The following is a 19,804-nucleotide window of genomic DNA, read 5'->3' as shown; positions in this document are numbered from 1 at the left end:
GATTTGACCCATAGGCGTCTAGTCTTCAACCTCTTCTAAATAGAATGGTGTCTTGACAGCAGATAGACCAGAGTTCAAATCCCATTTCTGTCACTTACCTAGGTGACCTTGGGGACATAGCTAACCTTCTTGGGACCTCGCTTTTCTTAGTTATAAAATAGGCATTATAACACCTACCTTGTAGGACTGTAGATGCCATTAAATGAGATGCTGTATATACAGATCCTAGCATGGAGTCAGGTGCATAACGAGCTCTGAACTAAATCCATGCCTTTTCCTCCTGGGTGACACCCCCTCCTGAACTCACATTCATGTTTGAGGCTAGTCAGCCACTAAGTAACTCCAGCTTGTCCCTTCTCCACTCTAGGTCTCAATTTCTTAATTTTTTAAAAAAGAGTTTGGACAAGACGATCCCTTTCGGCTTAATGACTATGGTCCTTAGACACCTGGCCTCTGCAAAATCTAAGAGGGGCCCTGGAAGCTTGTCTCTGGCAATACAGGAAGGGCTGAGAACCAAGGAAACAGATGTGGACGAATGAAGAGGGGTTAATTAAGTTTACAGACTCAACACAGGTCTGTGACATCTCGTTTTCAAGGTTCCAGCTGATAAAGCCAACGACAGAATGTGATCTTACTGAACAGTAAGGGAGAATAAGAATATTTCCGATCATAATTGGCAAATCACAGCCTCTGTGCCATTATGTTCTCTCTTGTTCAGAATGAGGGTCTCAAATGTTTGTTTTCCTTTCAAAAATTCACTTGAGAATATGGGGACCTTAAATTCTCTGATTTCCACAGGATAAATTTCTTTCCCCCCGCAATTACCAAGAGCAAATAATCCCGGCGTAATGAGTCCCGACTGCTAGGGCAAAATCACACACGTGTGACCCAAAAGGATAGGTATTGAAGTTTAGTAGTGAACTTAAGCAGTAAACAGACACTGTAACTTTTCAAGCATTGGTTAAAAAGAAAATTCAGCAAAGTCTCGCTCATCTAAACGTTGCCCCGGGAGTTTACGGTTGGATGAAAGGAATTTGCGAAGACGACGCCTTCACTGTGTGTGTGACTCATTTGACTTTAATAGAAGGAAAATTTTCTGAAGCAGTATGTGTATTTCTTTTCCTCCTTGTAACCCAAACTCACAGAAAATTTTCCACTGGGCTGCAAGAGCCAATCAAGCCCTGGTTAGACTTTGGGATAGGAAATAGCACACATACTGCCACAGGCCCCTCTCCGGGGCTGTCTGGGGGAAGGAGAAGGATGGGAAGGGGAGTGGCAGGCACTGGACAGGACCCATCAGAAACTGAGACTCAAGCCCAACACTCACTGAAGCTCCACATCAGGTGAGCAGATGGTACCGCTGAAAAGCATCCAGAGGGTAATCTGCTTCTTTTGCACTCTAAACGGAACTAGGGAAGATATTGCAAAAGCGCAAAGCGAAAGCAGGAGACGTTAAAACCTGTGGGGACTAAGACTGTGCTTAGAGCTCCAGATCTGCAACCACAATGTTGCACCCACTGACTCTAGAGGTCCTAGGGGTCCCCGGACAGAGCTGACCATCTTGCTTCAAATTTAAGTCAGATTTAACGCAGGAACTTTTCTGAGTGCCCTGGCACGCACCAGCAGTGTGACCCAGAACAAAACGTCAGACTTCTTGCACTCTCCATCTCCTCCTCTTTCATCTGTAATATGGGGATAATTTTATCTACTTGGTTGGATGGTCATCAGTACTGGACCATCCAACAGACACATACATAGATATGTATTAATATATGTGCTTTGAAAACAGGTCTGCGGGTGTGCACGGATAAACACCAAAATGTTAGTAGCTCTTATCTTTGCAGGGCTGGCATAGGGTGTTTTCGTTTGATTTGCCTCTCTAAGTTTTCTAATTCTTCTGCACTGGACATTTACCACTCATGTAACTATAAAGAGTTTTAAACCATAAAAAGTTAAAAAACTTTATAGGCCCCCAAGGCTTGTTTCAAATTAGGGCCACAATCGTAAGTTTATTTCTGACTTTTATGACATTATTTATACTGTAAAGGAGAAAAGAAGTCTTTTTTTTTTTTTTAAATTTAGAGAGAGTATTCCCTCAAGTAAGGGAAACCTTCAGTTGCTGTCAGGAATGGAAGTTCAAGGGGGAGTTTCACGTAGAAGGCGTTTCACTGATCTCCTCTTCTGAACTCACGTGACCACAGTGCAAGGCTCAGAGGGAGCGTGTGCCCAAGAAATCTAGTGGGTTGACTGGCTTTCCCATAGTTGTCCTTATTAGAGAATACTCTCTCTAGAAAATGAAGTGATAAGGGATGAAGGTAGAGGGAATAAAGAGGGAGAAAAGTGGAGAAGGCCAAGGAAGGGAAAAGGAAGATTAAGACAGACACCGCGGAAAAGAAAGAATGAGTGTGAGACTAGTATCTCTCGAATTCCACGCCTGGGTGTGGGTGGCATCCCTGTAGAGTGGCCAGGCCAGGGCACACCTGGCACACCTACCTCCATAGGGTACGGGGCGCTGAACTCCACCTCAGCGAGGTTCCAGTCAGCATTCCCTGGATTGCCCATTTTCCAGATCTCCTCGTACAGGCCAGCCGCATCCCTCGTATACACGGAGAAGATGCTGTCATTCCCCTGCTGGAGTTGGTAATAAAACAACAAGCAGCCAGACATGGGGGCCGTGGTCACTGGGGAGATGAGCTGTGCCACCTCCTGGTAATGCGTGACGTAAACCGAGTCCACATACATGTAGTGGCCTGAAATCACACAGAGAAAACAGCCTAAGACAGGCGGGCGGAGTCTCAGACACAACTACATGATCTGGGATTTACTTCACAATAATCCAGTGGGAGTGGAGGAGAGGAAGCGAATGAGTTATTGAGGAAAGAAGTTTGGCCACGGGTTGATGAATGTTGCAGCTTGGAGATAAATAGTGGAGTTCACTGTGCTCTGCTTAATACTAGATAAGCACCATTCTTTTTCTTCCCCTTAATTTTGATTGAAGTAAAACATACATAGAGAAACGTCGATGTGTCATCTGTAAAGTGTTTGAATTTTTACAAGCTGAACACAGCTGTGAAAAAAAAAAGCAGGACATTACCCCAGAAGTCCCCCTCCAACAAGCCTTCTTTGAGTTGTACGGTTTCTAAGAGCATACCAAACATACCATCTGTTCTTAAAATCGCAGTGACCCTCCTGTACATCTTTCCCATGTACACAAAATGTCGCTGTGTGTTCTTTGAGTGAAACTGATATGAATTCAAACTAGATGACAATTTGTACCTCTTTAATAGAATGTGTAGGTCAGTCAACACTGTTGACAGGGTTGGGATTGGGGAAGTTGAACTTGGGACCCCACCCGTGGCAAGGCTTTGGTGGGCTCCGGACCCAAAGGCTGACTGCATTAGAGGCATTTTGGTGAAAGAGAGAAACTGTGAGGCAGAATGGGGAGAGCTTGGATTGGACATTAAAAGAACTGACTTTGAATCCTGCTCTATATCTTAGCATCCCTGGGACTTTGAGTAAGTCACTCAATATCTCTGGGCTTCAATTTGTGATCTCTAGAATAGGAATCAAATATTTCTCTCATATGGTTGATCTGAGTATTAAATGAGATTATGTATGTGAAGTGGTTAGCATGTGCCTGGCACATTGTAATTGCCTAACATGATTATAATGAAGTAAAGCAATGCCATTAATGTTTTTAGTACCATGCTTTCCCCAGTATGGTACTATTATTACCAGCAATTTTGTCTAAATTTATTTGAGCTGCAGTGACAGAGGAGTAATAGCAATGAAGCTTTGATAGAACGGCCTTTCTATTTACAAGCTCAGAACAATTACAGCTTAATGTCTTTGCTTTTATTACCTGGTGACAGGTTTATAATCATTCCTTTTATCCTCAGCAAAATAGCAGTAAGGATATTAGGAAGAATATATGAATTCACACACTGGAGACTTACTTTGCATCTAGCACACTGCCTAGTATGTGGTAGGTCCTCAACAAATGGTGATTCAAAACACATACAGGGTCTCAGAAAGATCCTCACTGCAACATGGCAGAGGGGAAAGGTGAATAAATTAAAACTCATTTTCTCCTGGTAGCAAATTGTTCAACCCCTCTGAAAAATCTCCCTTGCTTAAACAGAATTGTCTGATCATCTTGCCAAGCCATGCAACTGTGAATAACCAGAAATCACAAACTCAGATGATCAGAGCAGCCAGCCAGATCAAGTATATGATTGAAGTGGAGTGGGTCAGGGAGAAAATAGAGTGATGGATTAGCTGCCAACATTGAAAATCACATTTTACCAGCAACGAGAAGCAGAAATTAGGCTTCTCTGAAAAAATCAGAAAATCTGATAGTGCTGGGTCCATATTCTCGGGCTGCAACAACCAGCTGGTGGTAAGGGGCGCCAGCCCCGTGCATGGACCTGTGCTCTTCCCTGAGAGCCCATCCCTCTACTTCCAGCTGATGCCCTGACATGCAGCCAGGTGCTGCAAGCTTTTCCCATTGAAACTCAAAATCCAGAATTTTCTGGCAAATCCATTCATTTAAAAATGATACCTCTATTAGTTTGCTAGGGTTACCATAACAGCACCACAAATGAGTTGCTGAAACTAAAGAGACTTGTTGTTCCACACTTCAGGAGGCTAGAAGTCCAAGGTCAATGTACAAGAAAAATTAGTTCCCTCTGATGACTGTGAGGGAGACCCTATTCTATGCCTCTCTCTCTCCTAGCTTCTTTGGCATTGGCACTCGTTGACACTGACGGATTGATCTCTGCCTTCATGTTCACATGGTATTCTCCTTTCTGTGCATGTATCTCTCTGTGTCCAAATTTTCCCTTTTTATAAAGACACCAGTCATATTGGACTTGGGGCCCACCCTACTTTAGTATGACCTCATCTTAACCAATTACATCTGTAATGACCACATTTCCAAATAGGTCACATTCTGAATTTCTGTGGGTTAGGACTTCAACATATGAATTTTGAGGAAATATAATTCAACCCATAACACCTCCCACCATAATTTTTTAAATTTTGTGTGTGCCAAATAAACATATCTGCAAGACTGGAAACAGCTGATGGGCTCCCAATTGGCCACCCCTGGGGAGGGATTTTAAAGGAAGAATCAGAATGTCAGACCGAGCAGAATCCAAGAACCTCTGATAAGGAAGCAGGGCCATGAGCCCCCCTCCTAAGCTCGGGTGTCCTCTAAAGCACTGCTGGTGGCCAGGTAGCTCCGACTAATGCAGAATGGGTGTGACCAGCTAGCCCTGTAACACGCCTTTGCTCACTGAGAATGCATGTGAGTGTCAAAGGCAGAGAGGAGGTTTTTATGCCCTTTGTAATTTGTCTAACCGGTGAAACAATCTCTTTCCAAGATATCCAGCCAGGGAGAAAGGGTAGAGGAGCTGTCATACTTTGTTTCCTTGGTACCTCATTGCGGGGCCATGCTGGCGGGCTCCTGACATACTCTCCATTCAGTGTCCAGCTGCTTCACCTTTGGATCCACAACAGCAATGTGTGCCAAGGCCATGCCACATCGGGTGTCCTCAGCTGATGACCAAGCAGAGCAGGGGTACCAGGGCAAGGCCATTCTGCCTGACAGGGGCTCTTCAGCAACTCCCCATCGGCCTGGCCCCCCTCTTTCACAGGTGTTAGCCTTCCATCCTGTGCTGAAGGCTCTCCCCACCCAGGCCACGTTAGGACTTTTGTTGGGGCCCTAGGCACTTTTGCTGCGCTGGACCCCTTTCTCCACAAAATATATAAAATTTTTATTTTATAACTGCATTCATATAAAGATGAATATGATCTAGGCTGGACCTATTATAATATTTGTTATTATGACATTCATTTTTTCCCTCTGATTTTAAAATAAATCAAATTAAAACATGCTCATGGATTCCTAAAAATGTCAGGTCTCCTAGGCACTGGGACTTCTATGCCTAATGGACACATGGTCCTGGCCTCCAGCTGCTCCAGCTCTCTCCCCACTTATGCTTCCCAGCCATTTCCCCCAATAAGTCTCTTTCCACCTAATCCCAGCTTAGTGACTGCTTCTTGGAGGACCCAAACTGCCACAGCCATGAAGCAGGAAATCAGTCTACCCGGGGTGACGGGCACCTCCAAAGGCTCCACGAGACTCTCAGTAAATCTAGGAGACCTCACAAATCCACTAGAAATTATTCATTCTACTTCTGGAGTGCACGATAACTGTGTTTAGGGGCAATGTCTCACACTCTAACCCATTATGAATGTATCTTCCTCACAGTTCACAGCTATCTGACAGTGTTCTTTAAAGGCTACTTACTCACCTCCTGGGTGGACAATAGTTTAACCCCTGGATTTGCAGTTAAGTGCCTTGTGCCCATGCACAAGACACTAGGCCAAGTGAGCCACAATCCCATTCCTGATGCAAAAAAACAGCAAACACAATGTGACCTGCTCAAAGTGAGTCAGAGAGCCTGCTGGGAATCAGACCAGGACTGCGGACACCAAGTCTCATATGGAACCACTAGACTAGACCACATTCTGTTGCCCCTCCCTTTCCTCTCCATCATTCCTTTGTTGCCAAGTTGGGTATTATTTACTAAGACTGTTTTTCACTGGGAAATAAAAGGTAGCTCATCAGAAGTTTATCATCTCAGTTGAAAGGGTGGAGATGATTCAGAAATCACCAGGTGTCTACCCCAGGGGGCTGGGCCAGAGAAATGACCACCAGCCCAGGCTGAGTGTGTGGCATCGGGTACAATCTGCTCTGAGGAAGAGGAGCCAGTGGTTGGGGGGGGGGGGGGGAGTGTGCAGGCACTGTTTTGTGTACACTTCCAAGGGGAATGAAAAAGGTAGCCTGGAGTCCTCGGGAAATTATGTCTAGTGTCTGATATTATGAGAATTTTCCTGCCCAGCTCAATGAGGCCAACCCTGCTATCTGGTCCAGGGTTCTAGAGCTGGTAGAATCTCTAGAAGAAGCAACTTTTATCAGATTCTTTAAGTCTGAGTAGATGAAACTAGGTATAGATAGATCTTAGGTGGAAAGGATCCTATAATCAACAAAATCACTGGGGATCCTGTTGAAAGATCAAAACTCTCGGTGATGCCAGCCAAAGCTCAGGCCCCTCTGGCATAATGCCTGCGATAACAGCACATGTACGCTTGCTTCTGAAGAGGACTTTCTTGCAGCAGTCCTCTGTACTAGCTCAACTTTTGTTGTGGAACCAGTGGCCCACTGGTAGTCAGCCATTTTCCCTTGACTTAGGAAAAGAACTTTGAGGGCAGCTCCTGAACTTTCATTTTCAGAGTCTGGCTAACCAGCATTCCACAGAGATTGCCCTTGGCTTGTCTGCGATGCCAATGGCGTCCTCTGACTCATCTATGATTTGGTCCCATTGGCCACATTTGTGCTCCAGTTGCAACGTCTGCATCTGTGTCGTGGTTGCCTGGACAAGCTGTCTCCCAGGTAAGGGAGAAAACTTGAAGGAATGTATGCCAGCTGGTCTGCTGCTGTCGTGAGGAGACAGTACCCAAAGACAGCAAGTTATCATGCCCGCTCTCCAGTCTATGGAGCTGAGAGTCATCTGCTGAACCTTTAGTTCTAAGGGTTTGGGTAAGTTTTACTATAATAAAGTCTGACTCTATAGTAGAGTCAGATTGAATGGAACTTCTCCTAGTTTCTGCTAAGACCTCAGTGCCAAGAATGATGGGGGACAAGTCCCTCTACTTTCTACAGAGTGGTGCTAGACCATCCCTGTTGGATGTGCTACCTTGTGGCAGACCTGGAATCTAAGCCAGCTCTACCAGAGTAGCCCATCTCTCCACCAACCCTGCCAGCCTGTATATATGAGAAGGCCAAGGAGGGATCAGAGAGACTGGAGACAGAGTTTCTTTGAAGAGAATTGTCACAGAGCTGACCTGTCATGTGTTCCTTTTTGACCCCCCAAGGGAACGGGAGGAGATTGCTTCCCCTTTCTTACCTTGATCCAAGGGAGGGGGCTTCAGGGAACCACTTGTAGAGAGGATGGGGGAGGGAAACTACCATCTAATTTCATCCCCACCCATGCTTGCAAGTTCCTGGGTTCTGTGACTGCCTTGGGCCTTGAGAGGAGGGTGGCAGAGTTAATGGGAGAATTTGATCAGTGGAACTGGAGTTTGTGGGGTACAGAGGCTGGGGCCTAACTCTTGGCTGCATGCAGCTAGAGGTTGTAGGGGCCTGTGAGGGCAGAATGGAGAGAAAGGATTTTTGTTGCCAGGGAGCTGTACTTCCAGAGGTTGATGGGGCAAAGATTTGAGTTTTCCCTAAGCCTAAGTGGGCAACTCAGAAGGTAGCTGGGCTAGAGCGCCTTAAACAACTCTTCTCAAAGAGACTGCATGCAGGGTGTTAACCCCAACAGAAAGGGGCTGGTGATGTTAAAAAAGAAAGGGGTTGGTGTGGTGTACCTAGTGACAGGCACTAAGGGAGATTCATAGATGGCCAGAGAGTGCATCATTTTTGTCATTGGCTGTGAGAGAAATGGCCAGCATCTGGCCACCTGCAGTGTGAAGGGCATCGACCCCAGATTAAACAGCACTGGTCACATACAACCTTTTGTCACCTTCCCTTCCATTTCTGTTCCACCCCCATCCCACCTTTCCCAACCCTGGAGGAACTAGAAGCAGCCATGTGAGTGGGGAAAGAGGAAGAAAAGAGCAAAGGGAAGAAGTATGAAGAAATAAAGCCCAATCCCTTCTCTGATGCTGCTCTGTGGTCTGGTCTGGGGGAAAATTTGAACTGGATGAGAAAATGGAGTTTTGACTTGACTGAACTTAATCCTTAAAAACGAAGCTATTTGTTAATACTTGAAAGTGCCTGGAAAGCCATGGTAAAGTCACCCAAGGACAGAGAAAGGAGATCCAGCAGAGCTTGCACAAAGGCAATGGTAAGAAAATTAATAAAGCTGCTCCCCTACTGGGTGCTTATGCAATGAACCAAATGGATCAGTGCAGAGAGACAATGAACAGGTGCTGTTAAGATGATGCTTGAACTCAATCCAAACTGAAATGGGAAAAGAATGTCATGAGTTATGGAAAGACGATCCGCCCATCTCACGGTCTTTGATGGAATAAAACAGTTCTGACCTTATTTTACATTTTGAAACTTTGTTCAGCTCCTTCTACGATGGCACCATATGCAGACCTGATTTCTAAAATCTCAGCAAAGAAACAGATTTCCCTCATTATCTTTCCAGCAATTATCTTCTTTTTGCTAAGGCAGGTAGGAGACAGTAATGATCTGAGCTGTCAGTAGGTTACCCCCTGAAGGATTTTGTTTCACTTCATAAAATATTAAAAAAGGAAAAAAAATCCATATGTGATGAATCCAAACTGAGTAAGAAAAAGCAACATAATATCCCAGCCCCTTCAGTATTCCACCACAATCTTACTGTGGTAGTCATTTCCACCATAAGACAGGAATTTGGAGACATGGTGCTCATTTGAAAAATCTGACTCACTGTTTGGGGCTGTTAAAAACACACAGCCAAATGAAGGAAAACTTATATCCACATAATATTTTTCAGATATTACATTCACTGTTCCCTCTTCTATAACACGGAAGCCAGAGCCTCCGGGGAAGACTTCCTTCGGCAGCTCGGCAGCTCTGAAGTTTCTGAGCAGGCACACAGCTGCCCTCACCCCTGCTGTTTGTTTCTCCAGTTTTCATCTGAAAGCAAAAGCATAAGCTGCTTCCAGGAAACGAATGAACAGGAGATGAGTTTATATAGAGGCAAATCTGCTGCTGCGGGCAGACATCTGAACCATTTAATCTTTCCTTTGCCACCAAAATTGATGGAGCTCAGGGAAAATCAATATACCTGGTAGAAGGTAAATGTAATAAGAAGGCAACCTCTCTCTTGTTTAGAGCATTGGAGGTTTTTTTTTTTTTTCCCCAAGAGTGATCTTGGTCAAACCTTTGAGTCATATGAGCACAGAGCTTTTCAAGTAAAACATTTTAGAATTTTTAGAACCCATCTTTTTTAGCCCTGTCCTATGCAGCAGGGAAGTCTTAACATAGGAGTCTACGTGTGAGGAGTATGAATGAGTGTGTGTGTGTGTGTGTGTGTGTGTGTGTGTGTGTGTGTGTGTGTGTGTATTGGGTGGGAATGAGAAGGCTCTTTGGCTACTGATTGGGCAAAACCTCACTCCAAAAGTTGAAGAGAAGTCGAAGTGAAATAGCAGAGAAGAGCTGGAAGAAGTGAGTGGAAAGTAAGTATTCAAGATTCCTGATGATCATAAGCAGAAACATAACCTAGGATCTAGGGCCTACTCTGCCATCATCTTCCATACTGGCATTCTCAAATACTCCCTAGACATCAAAGAAACCATTCACTCTCATGCCTGTACACCTCTGCATATGCTAAACTTATCTTCTCCTTATCCATCAGGCCAAATTCCAGTTCTGATATGACTTCCTGTAGAAAGCCTCCCCTGACCCCCAAAACCAAGGTGGTCTTTCACTTCTCTATGATCCCATATCATTTATTTCATACCTCTATTGATCATACATCACTATGCATGTTTACATAGCATTTCAGTATTTGAACATTTTGAGAAATGCCATAATATACATTAACACAGAACTATATTAAAGGCACTGAGAAGTCCTGAAATAAATCTGTTTAGCTTTCTTTAGCTCTGGGTTTCCACAGTTTATTTGATCACATATATAGCCCTTCTTCTCTCATATATAGACTTTTATACTCAAGTACTGGTATTCTAGGGAATAGCACTTTGGAAGAATTGGTTCCTGTGATCTCTTTGAGGTCAGTGACAGTTTTTGTATCACCAGGATATGCAAGAATACCTGACCTATAAAGAGTGCTTATTATGTGTTTGTTGAATGAATGAATGAGTGATCAATGAAGAAGCGTCATTCTGATGTTCAGGCTCTGACTAGGATGACTATAATCAGATGCTTTGCTGGAAGGGAGATAAAAGTCTTCCTGGATTCCTTCCCTTCAGGCTCAGGATCAACGACTTCTATAGGCCTTGGTATTGATGTCAGGGGACTAAACAATGCTAGAGGGCAAAGCTGCCTGCCTTTGTCAGGTGTTTTAGAATAGCCAAGGAAGAAGAGAAAAGATAGAAAAGATGAAGAGGAGGAGATGGAATGGAGAGAGGGAGGGGAGAGGAGAGAGGCGAGTGCCTACAGCAGGGGTAATACACCCTACTACCAAGTCTCTGTGCTCCTCAGGGATGACCATGTCATCATGCCTATCTCTTGATATAGATATTAGAAAATCTCCTGGTCGAGATATTAGAAAGGCCAGGTCCTCTTTTTCCCATTCCTTAGTCCCTTTAGTCTCCCTTCTTCTTTTTTTCTAATGTCAAATGCAATGTATTTATATGTACTCAAGAGGGACCCAAAGCACTCTTGTTTTTTTTTAAATAGATCTCTATTGGAGTATAATTGCCTCACAATACTGTGTTAGTTTCTGTTGCACAACAAAGTGAATCAGCTACATGCATACATATGTCCACATATCTCCTCCCTCTTGAGCCCCCCTCCCATTCTCCCTATCCCACCCCCTGGGTCATCACAAAGCACCGAGCCGATCTCCCTGTGCTGTGCTGCTGCTTCCTGCCAGCCAACTATTTTCCATTTGGTAGTATATATATGTCAATGCTACTCTTACTTTGCCCCAGCTTTGCCCTCCCACCCCATGTCCTCAAGTCCATTTTCTATGTCTACCTCTTTATTCCTGCCCTGCAACTAGGTTCATCAGTACCATTTTTTTTTTTTTTAGATTCCATATACATGCGTTAGCATACGGTATTTGTTTTTCTCTTTCTGACTTACTTCACTCTCTATGACAGACTCTAGGTCCATCCACCTCACTACAGATAACTCAATTTCATTTCTTTTTATGGCTGAGTAATATTCCATTGTATATATGTGCCACATCTTCTTTATCCATTCATCTGTTGATGGACACTTAGGTTGGTTCCACGTCCTGGCTATTGTAAATAGAGCTGCAATGAACATTGTGGTACATGTCTCTTTTTGAATTATGGTTTTCTCAGGGTATATGCCCAGTAGTGGGATTGCTGGGTCGTATGGTAGTTCTATTTTTAGTTTTTTAAGGAACTTCCATACTGTTTTCCATACTGGTTGTATCAATTTACATTCCCACCAACAGTGCAGGAGGGTTCCCTTTTCACCACACCCTTTCCAGCATTTATTGTTTCTAGATTTTTTGATAATGACCATTCTGACTGGTGTGAGGTGATACCTCATTGTAGTTTTGATTTGCGTTTCTCTAATAATTAGTGACATTGAGCATCTTCCATATGCCTCTTGGCCATCTGTATGTCTTCCTTGGTGAAATGTCTATTTAGGTCTTCCACCCATTTTTTAACTGGACTGTTTGTTTTTTTGATATTGAGCCCCATGAGATGTTTGTATATTTTGGAGATTAATCCTTTGTCTGTTGTTTCATTTGCAAATATTTTCTCCCATTCTGAGAGTTGTCTTTTTGTCTTGTTTATGGTTTCCTTTGCTGTGCAAAAGCTTTTAAGTTTCATTAGGTCCCATTTGTTTATTTTTGTTTTTACTTCCATTACTCTAGGAGGTGGGTCAAAAAGGATCTTGCTGTGGTTTATGTCAAAGATCTTGTTATGGTTTATGTTTTCCTCCTATAAGAGTTTTATAGTGTATGGTCTTACATTTAAGTCTTTAACCCATTTGGAGTTTATTTTTGTGTATAGTGTTAGGTGGTGTTCTAATTTCATTCTTTTACATGTAGCTGTCCAGTTTTCCCAGCACCACTTATTGAAGAGGCTGTCTTTTCTCCATTGTATGTTCTCGCCTCCTTTGTCATAAATTAGGTGCCCATAGTGCATGGGTTTATCTCTGGGCATTCTATCTTGTACCACTGATCTATATTTCTGTTTTTGGGGCAGCACCATACTGTCTTGATTACTGTAGCTTTGTGGTATAGTTTGAAGTCAGGGAGCCTGATTCCTCCAACTCCATTTTTCTTTTTCAAGATTGCTTTGGCTATTCGGGGTCTTTTGTGTTTCCATGTGAATTGTAAAATTTTTTGTTCTAAGTCTGTGAAGAATGCCATTGGCAGTTTGATAGGGATTGCATTGAATCTATAGATTGCTTTTTTTAAAAAATGATTAGTTTGGCATTATTTATTGTCTATTTTTGTTACATAGTCTAATAATATTGTTTCTCAGTCATTGTCAGTCTTCCATATTTTCAGTAATTTTCCTTTTAACATCTTTATTAGAGTATAATTGCTTTACAATGGTGTGTTAGTTTCTGCTTTATAACAAAGTGAATCAGCTATACATATACATATGTTCCCATATCTCTTCCCTCTTGCGTCTCCCTCCCTCCCACCCTCCCTATCCCACCCCTCTAGGTGTTCACAAAGCACCGAGCTGATCTCCCTGTGCTGTGCAGTTGCTTCCCACTAACTATCTACTTTACGTTTGGTAGTGTATATATGTCCATGCCACTCTCTCGCTTTTTCACAGCTTCCCCTTCCCCTTCCCCATATCCTCAAGTCCATAAGATATCCATGAAATATCTGGTCCATATGACATTTGGTAGACGCCAAAGGTCCTTGATATTTGGTCCTGTCCAAAACCATTTGGCATGGACCAAATATGCTTATGGATGTTTTGGAGAGGACCAAATTTCAAGGACCTTATGGCATGGGCCAAATGTCTTACTGGACGTTCTAGACAGGACCAAATGTCCACTGATCACCCAAAGTAATAGAGGGCTCTGATAACTAACTGGGTCTGGAGCACAAGCCTTCTGACCTCTAGCCTAGTCCTCCTCTGTCTCTTGTTGATGCAAATATGGTCAGAATGTTCTGTGCTCACAAATGAGAGTGAGGAAGAACTAGTGGTGATGCATTCTTCAAAGAATAGATGATACTCAGGTAACATAGTCAAGTGGATGATTTGACACTAGTCCACAGATCTGCTGTCTCTCCCAAGAAATACGTGTTCTCCAAGCCACCTGGTCCTTGCCACCATTGAGAATGAAAAATGATGCACTGAACAAGTAATTATTAGGTCATGATATTGGTTACCCAGAGGATCTGACTTTGGAACTAATTTTTAAGTAATTTGGGAACAGTTATCTAACACTGAAGCTTATACATCTGTGATAATGACACCAAGGATTATTGCAATTTTAATGCATTAGTCTTTCAAGATTCTCTCTATTCCTTGCACTAGAATTTTTAAATATGGCAGAAAAACAATCTCAAAATCAGCCAACTTCCATAAATTAAGAAAATGTCATCTGGCATTTCTTTTTGAAACCCCAAGACATTGTTAGTTGTTTTATTCATTTAAACAAAGGTTTCAAGAGGTAGTAACATTTTATTGTTTTGAGTTAACCCAACTGTCATTTAAAATACTCATTCAGATTCATGGATTAATCTGTCATAACAGCTTATCATTCACTCTACACATAACACTCATTAGACGTGTGGTTCCTACAATGGCCACAAGTAGTGATGGGCTGTGTGTCTTTAGGACCAAAATATGGATATACATATGGAAACCCAAATCTTTTGTCATCTCCAAGAGTGCTAAACCTTACTTTTAAAAGAAGGAAGTGAATACATTTTTGGTCTTTTTCTAATTTCAATTCCTTATGTAAGTGACCATAGATGTATCTAAAGAAATGGTTTCTGGGGCATTTTTCGTTCCCTTGTTCTACCTTTCAGTCCTGTATCTACTGAGATAATCACCATCTGGTTAATCAAACTAACACACTGCTGTGATTGCAACTCTCTCTTCTCAAAGACCTCCAATGGCCTCCCATCATCAATGGAATAAAGTTAAAATCTCTTTCCTGGCATTCAAAGCCTTTTAGAACTGCCCCCATACTGTTTTCTCACTCATCTCTCTTTCTCAGCTGCTACCGCTTGCCAGAGGCATCATGGCTCCTGCCTCTCTTGTCTCTGCCTGTCCAAATCATGCCCATCCTTCAAATACACTTGACTTCTCGCATCATGTCTTCTAGAACATCCAAACAGTAAGTGATCCCTCTTGTCGCTGAATACCAAGCACCTTTCTTTTTTTTTTTGGAAGCACTCGACACATACTACTTTGTCTTACATCCATTTGTGGTAGAAATCTTTTCCTCTTTCTCAAATGTATGTTCCTTGAAACCAGGCAGGGGCCATAGAGGACCTGTCATTTTAATTGTCATTTTTCCAATCATACCTAATACAGTGTTGAATGAATGAAAATGCTAGATCCAGGGCTTCCCTGGTGGCGCAGTGGTTGAGAGTCCGCCTGCCGATGCAGGGGACATGGGTTCGTGCCCCAGTCCGGGAAGATCCCACATGCCGCGGAGCAGCTGGGCCCGTGAGCCATGGCCGCTGAGCCTGCGCCGGAGCCTGTGCTCTGCGGCGGGAGGGGCCGCAACGGTGAGAGGCCCGAGTACCGCAAAAAAAAAAGTTGGCTTAGTCTTAAACAGGTAAACCACAGGAGACAGGAGACTCCAATCTTTCTTATATATGGTTACTTATAAATATGTTGTTCTAAGAAGACTGGGCATGTTAAAAAAGAAAAGGAACTTACAAAAAAGGTTGCAAAGTAGAAGTTGGCTAACTGGGTCTGACCTGAAGATGTGTTTGGTTGGCCTTGTGGTGTTTTTTAAGAGAATATTCACCAAGTTAAAAATTGGGGAAATTTCACATAAAACCCACACCTTGCTGATTATCTTGCAAAACTGAAAGACCTGGTTCCCTGGGCTTGCATTCTCGCATGGTGGCAACTAATTGAAGTTGAGTACTCTTTGTATGTGGTCCATGCTCTCTAGTTTGCCACCGTGCTCACCCAGCCTATATGTCACTCTCTTTATACCATCTGCCTGGCCCCTTTGGGAAACTGAATCTGAGACTCTGGATATAAAGGAGACAGAACAGGAGCAAAGATAACAATAAGGACAGAATGAAGACTGTCCAAAGCTAAGATAAGCCATAGGATGGACACTTTAAAAAAGTTGGAGACGTGGTTAAAAATATTCACATGAAGAGAAACTACAGTGAATGAGGAATGAAGTAAAGAACCATAAAAAGTTGCCATGTCTTCAGGCAGCTGAAGGGGACACACTGTCATCATCAGCAATTTATTGTGACTGAGCAGATCACCTCAATATCTGCATGGCAAAGGAATGAAGGGGAAAATGTTACCCTTTGCAGCAGAACCAACATTCCTATTCTGTCCTTGATGGAAAGCCAGTCACCAGAATCTTCTCGCTGGTCAACAAGAACTTACAGTTGATGACTGGAATGTTTTGCAACTGCAGGGAGACCTAGGCTTTTATGAAGCCTACCAAGGTCCCGGTGAGAGCTGCCATAACTCACAAGGATGCAAGCCCTTGCCCTGTCTCTGTGGGGACTTTCTCCTCCAGCCCACTGCTCATTGATGACCTCTCCTCCCTATTTTCCCTACAGAGAACCAGCCCGCTTGGCCACTAGGGGGCCCTATTGCTCACCGCATTCAGGACTGACCATCAGTACTATTGGCTCCCCTCCCTGCCACCAGGGAAGTTCTTAAAAACTTATTCCCATCACTCCATGTATTTTTAGTGAAAAGTAACCTAGGATTATTCCAGCCTTGTCTTTAGAAATAAGAAATGTTGAACAGCAAACAGAAGAAAGTCAAGCATAATATGGAAATGTGAAAATAGCAAGACCTCGGTGCTTTGTGACCGCCTGGAGGGGTGGGATAGGGAGGGTGGGAGGGAGGCAGATGCAAGAGGGAAGAGATATGGGAACATATGTATATATATAACTGATTCATTTTGTTGTAAAGCAGAAACTAACACACCATTGTAAAGCAATTACACTCCAATAAAGATGTTAAAAAAAAAAGAAAAAGAAAATAGCAAGACCAGGTCACAGGGGAAGAAAAGCTGTTATCTGGGTGGCCTTCTCCTTAGTTACAGAGCTCGTGTCTGCAGTTTTCCTCTCTCTCACGGCTTACTCTTCTCTTCCACCAGGTCTCTCGGTCCCTACTCACCCTCCTCTCTCTGTCTCCTTCTCTGTCGACAAGCCACAGTCAGGTCAATGTAGAGAGAGATGGCAGAAACAGTTATCCTGGAACAAGGACTCCATTTGTCCCCAGCTCACCCAGTTCACTCCTGAAGGTGTGGTCCTGCGGAAGAATGGAGTGGGAGTTCCGCATATTTCCTCCTCCAACAAACCAGTTCACGTTGGGGTTCCAGCGGTTCACAAAGCCACAGAGATGATTTTCTTCAAAGTCACATTCTGGCAAGAGAGAAATAAAAACAGACTTCATGTAGATGTAGTTATGCCTGGGTACACCCAGGCTTACTGCAGTTTGCTATTAGATACTCAGATATGTTTCTCACTCCCTTTGACCACTGGGATCTTCGTACCAGGACCCCTGGACAATGTCGGTCAAGAAAAGAGATCCTGTAATGAACAGAGATTATAATTCATCATTGCTTCTTTGGATTGTGGCCCTTCTGCCTACTTGCCATGTGGCTTGCTGTGTGACCTCTCCTAGCCTCTATTTGTTCCTAGGAGATATAGGGGGACACTCCCTCTGCACAGGGCTGTGGTAAGTGTGGACAGCTGCCAGCACAGTGCCAGACACATGGTTAGTGCTTGGTCAATCAGCCAACTCTGTGTCAAAGCACTATTTAGAGCTATGCTTTTAGCTCCAGAAAGTTTATCCACCGCCTTTCTGGTAGCCCATTCCCCCATCCCCTTCTCTCTTGATAGTAGACAAGGTGCTAAGCTAAGGGTTAAGGGGCATGTTTCCTAGATGCTAAAATCATCTGCTTTGCTTATAAACAAGAACCTGGTCAGCGTAGTCGGGACAGGAATATCTTAGGCACTGGGTCCTTCTGCAGCTCCGGAGTGGAGATAAAAGAGAAGACAAAGAGACTCTCTTTCCCCTTTTCAATAGCACTGACATGTTTGCACAGATAAATTGTTCCCAGTCAACAGACTCCTTTACGGGCAACAAGAAACTCACAAGCCAGTTCTTTCATTGACCCCCATAATTATCAATTAAAAATATGAAGTGTGATTGTGCTGGTCATCTCTTATTGGCCCCTCCAGTCCCACCCACCTTTCTTCCACGGGGCTCCATTCTCCAGAGGCTGACGTGTACGGCCTTGTATGGACTTCCCTGCCTTCTGGCTTCTCATTGGATTCAACCAATGGAAGGTAGGAGGAGAGCAAGGTTGGGGGTGTTTATTCCTCCAGCTCCCTCTCTGCCAGGTTGCCATGGGTTGGCTGTGTCTCTCTACTGAGGGGCCGTACAGCTACTGTCTCCAGGTTCTGGTAACCCCTTCTCCCTTGCCCCTTCAGACCTAAAGATATTGATGGCTCATGAGTCATCACTCTGACTAGTCCTGGATTACTGCACTAGCTTTGACTGGTTTCCTTCACCCACCCACACCTTTGTAGTCCCTTTAGTGAGTTTTCCTCAAATTACTCAGGTTGAATGTACTCTGTTTCCACTTTCCTGCCAGGGTCCTGACTGATAGAGTTATCAGTGTGCTTTTGTATTAACAAGCACTGAACATTTTTAAGATTTTCATTTTCAACTTTTCCACTACAGCATCCGCTAACCCATGCCCAAGAGTCGGTGCCAAAGGCTGCCACAGAGTAAAGGAAAAGCAAAATATTCCTCAATGTGCCAGGCAGTGTTCTGAGCACTTTATACAAATTAAATTATCTAATCCTCAAAACAACCCTACAAGGTATGTACTATTATTAACCTCATTTTACAAACAAGGGGAGCAAAAAGAGTGCACAGAAAGAAAGGTAAGGTGAGAGTACGATCATACAGTTCAACAAGAAGAAATATCAGCGCTCCTATTTCTCCATCAAGTGATTTGGAGAAAAGCAATTAACATTTTTGAGTGCCAAGCACTGTGACAATAACCTTCACATCCCTGATCTTATTAGTCCCCACAACAATCCTACGAGGGAAATATTTTATCCCCATTTTGCCGGTAATGAAACAGAGACTGAGGGCAGCAGTGCATTGACTAAGCCAGTAGGTGGCGCTCCACTAGGTAGGTACGACTCAAGTCGGTAGAGTGTTAAGATCCCCGCAGCCGCCACTAAGGAGCTCCAAGGAAGATACAGTCTTAACTCAGAAAATGGTCACAATCTTCAGAAAATGGTCGCAATCTAGGTCGGTTTTCTTTCAGAACTGCCCTTGACTCTCTTGCCTCTTTCCTTTCCACAGCCATTCAGCCTCCAAGTACGGTCAGTGCTGAAAAATCCCTCAGATCTACCACCTTTATCCCATTCCACTGCCAACCCCAATTTTAGACCCTCGTATGTCCCCTCTGTAAGGTCACAATCACTTCCTAAGGGTTTTTCTATCTCTGACCTATTTTCTTTGTTTCCAACTCATTTTCCATGCGGCAGCCAGTCATCATCTGAAAACGCAGCTGCAGGCCCCTCCCCTGATGACTGACTTCTAACGCCTCCCAACCACATAATCCCGGAACCCAAGCTCCACAGCTGGGCTCCAGACTCTTCCTTAACAGACTCCCTTAACAGTGCTGATTCTCACTTCAAACACTACCCAGCCTCTCGCCTTTGCCTGGACACACTCGGTGCTGTCCACCCACTATGGGGTCTGCCCAGAAAGAGTGCTTTCCTTCCTACCCTGCTCCTCTACCTGACTAAATTCTACTCCTTCTTGAAACTACGGCTCAAATGCATCTCCTGGATTCAGTCCTGTCCAATTTTCTCCCCTCCTCCCGACACCTCCACAGCATGGCTTGTCCTTC

The 19,804-nt window shown here is 43.8% G+C and overlaps 1 protein-coding gene across 5 annotated transcripts in view; it reads right to left on the bottom strand.

Annotated features, from left to right (window-relative positions):
* MAMDC2 (MAM domain containing 2) overlaps positions 1 to 19,804 on the bottom strand; it is a 165,828-nt gene that overhangs the window by 65,675 nt on the left and 80,349 nt on the right. For all 5 annotated transcript variants that reach the window (XM_073806198.1, XM_073806200.1, XM_073806199.1 and 2 more), the window contains exons 5-6: positions 17,151 to 17,288; positions 2,494 to 2,750 (exon numbers count right to left, since the gene is read on the bottom strand). In XM_073806198.1, coding sequence (XP_073662299.1) covers positions 2,494 to 2,750; positions 17,151 to 17,288 — 395 coding nt within the window. The remainder of the gene's footprint in view (positions 1 to 2,493; positions 2,751 to 17,150; positions 17,289 to 19,804) is intronic.

This window comes from Tursiops truncatus, chromosome 6, assembly GCF_011762595.2.
Source record: "Tursiops truncatus isolate mTurTru1 chromosome 6, mTurTru1.mat.Y, whole genome shotgun sequence".
NCBI classification, from domain to species: domain Eukaryota; kingdom Metazoa; phylum Chordata; class Mammalia; order Artiodactyla; family Delphinidae; genus Tursiops; species Tursiops truncatus.
Note: the sequence above shows the minus strand (reverse complement) of the source record. Positions and strands in the feature narration are given on the sequence as shown.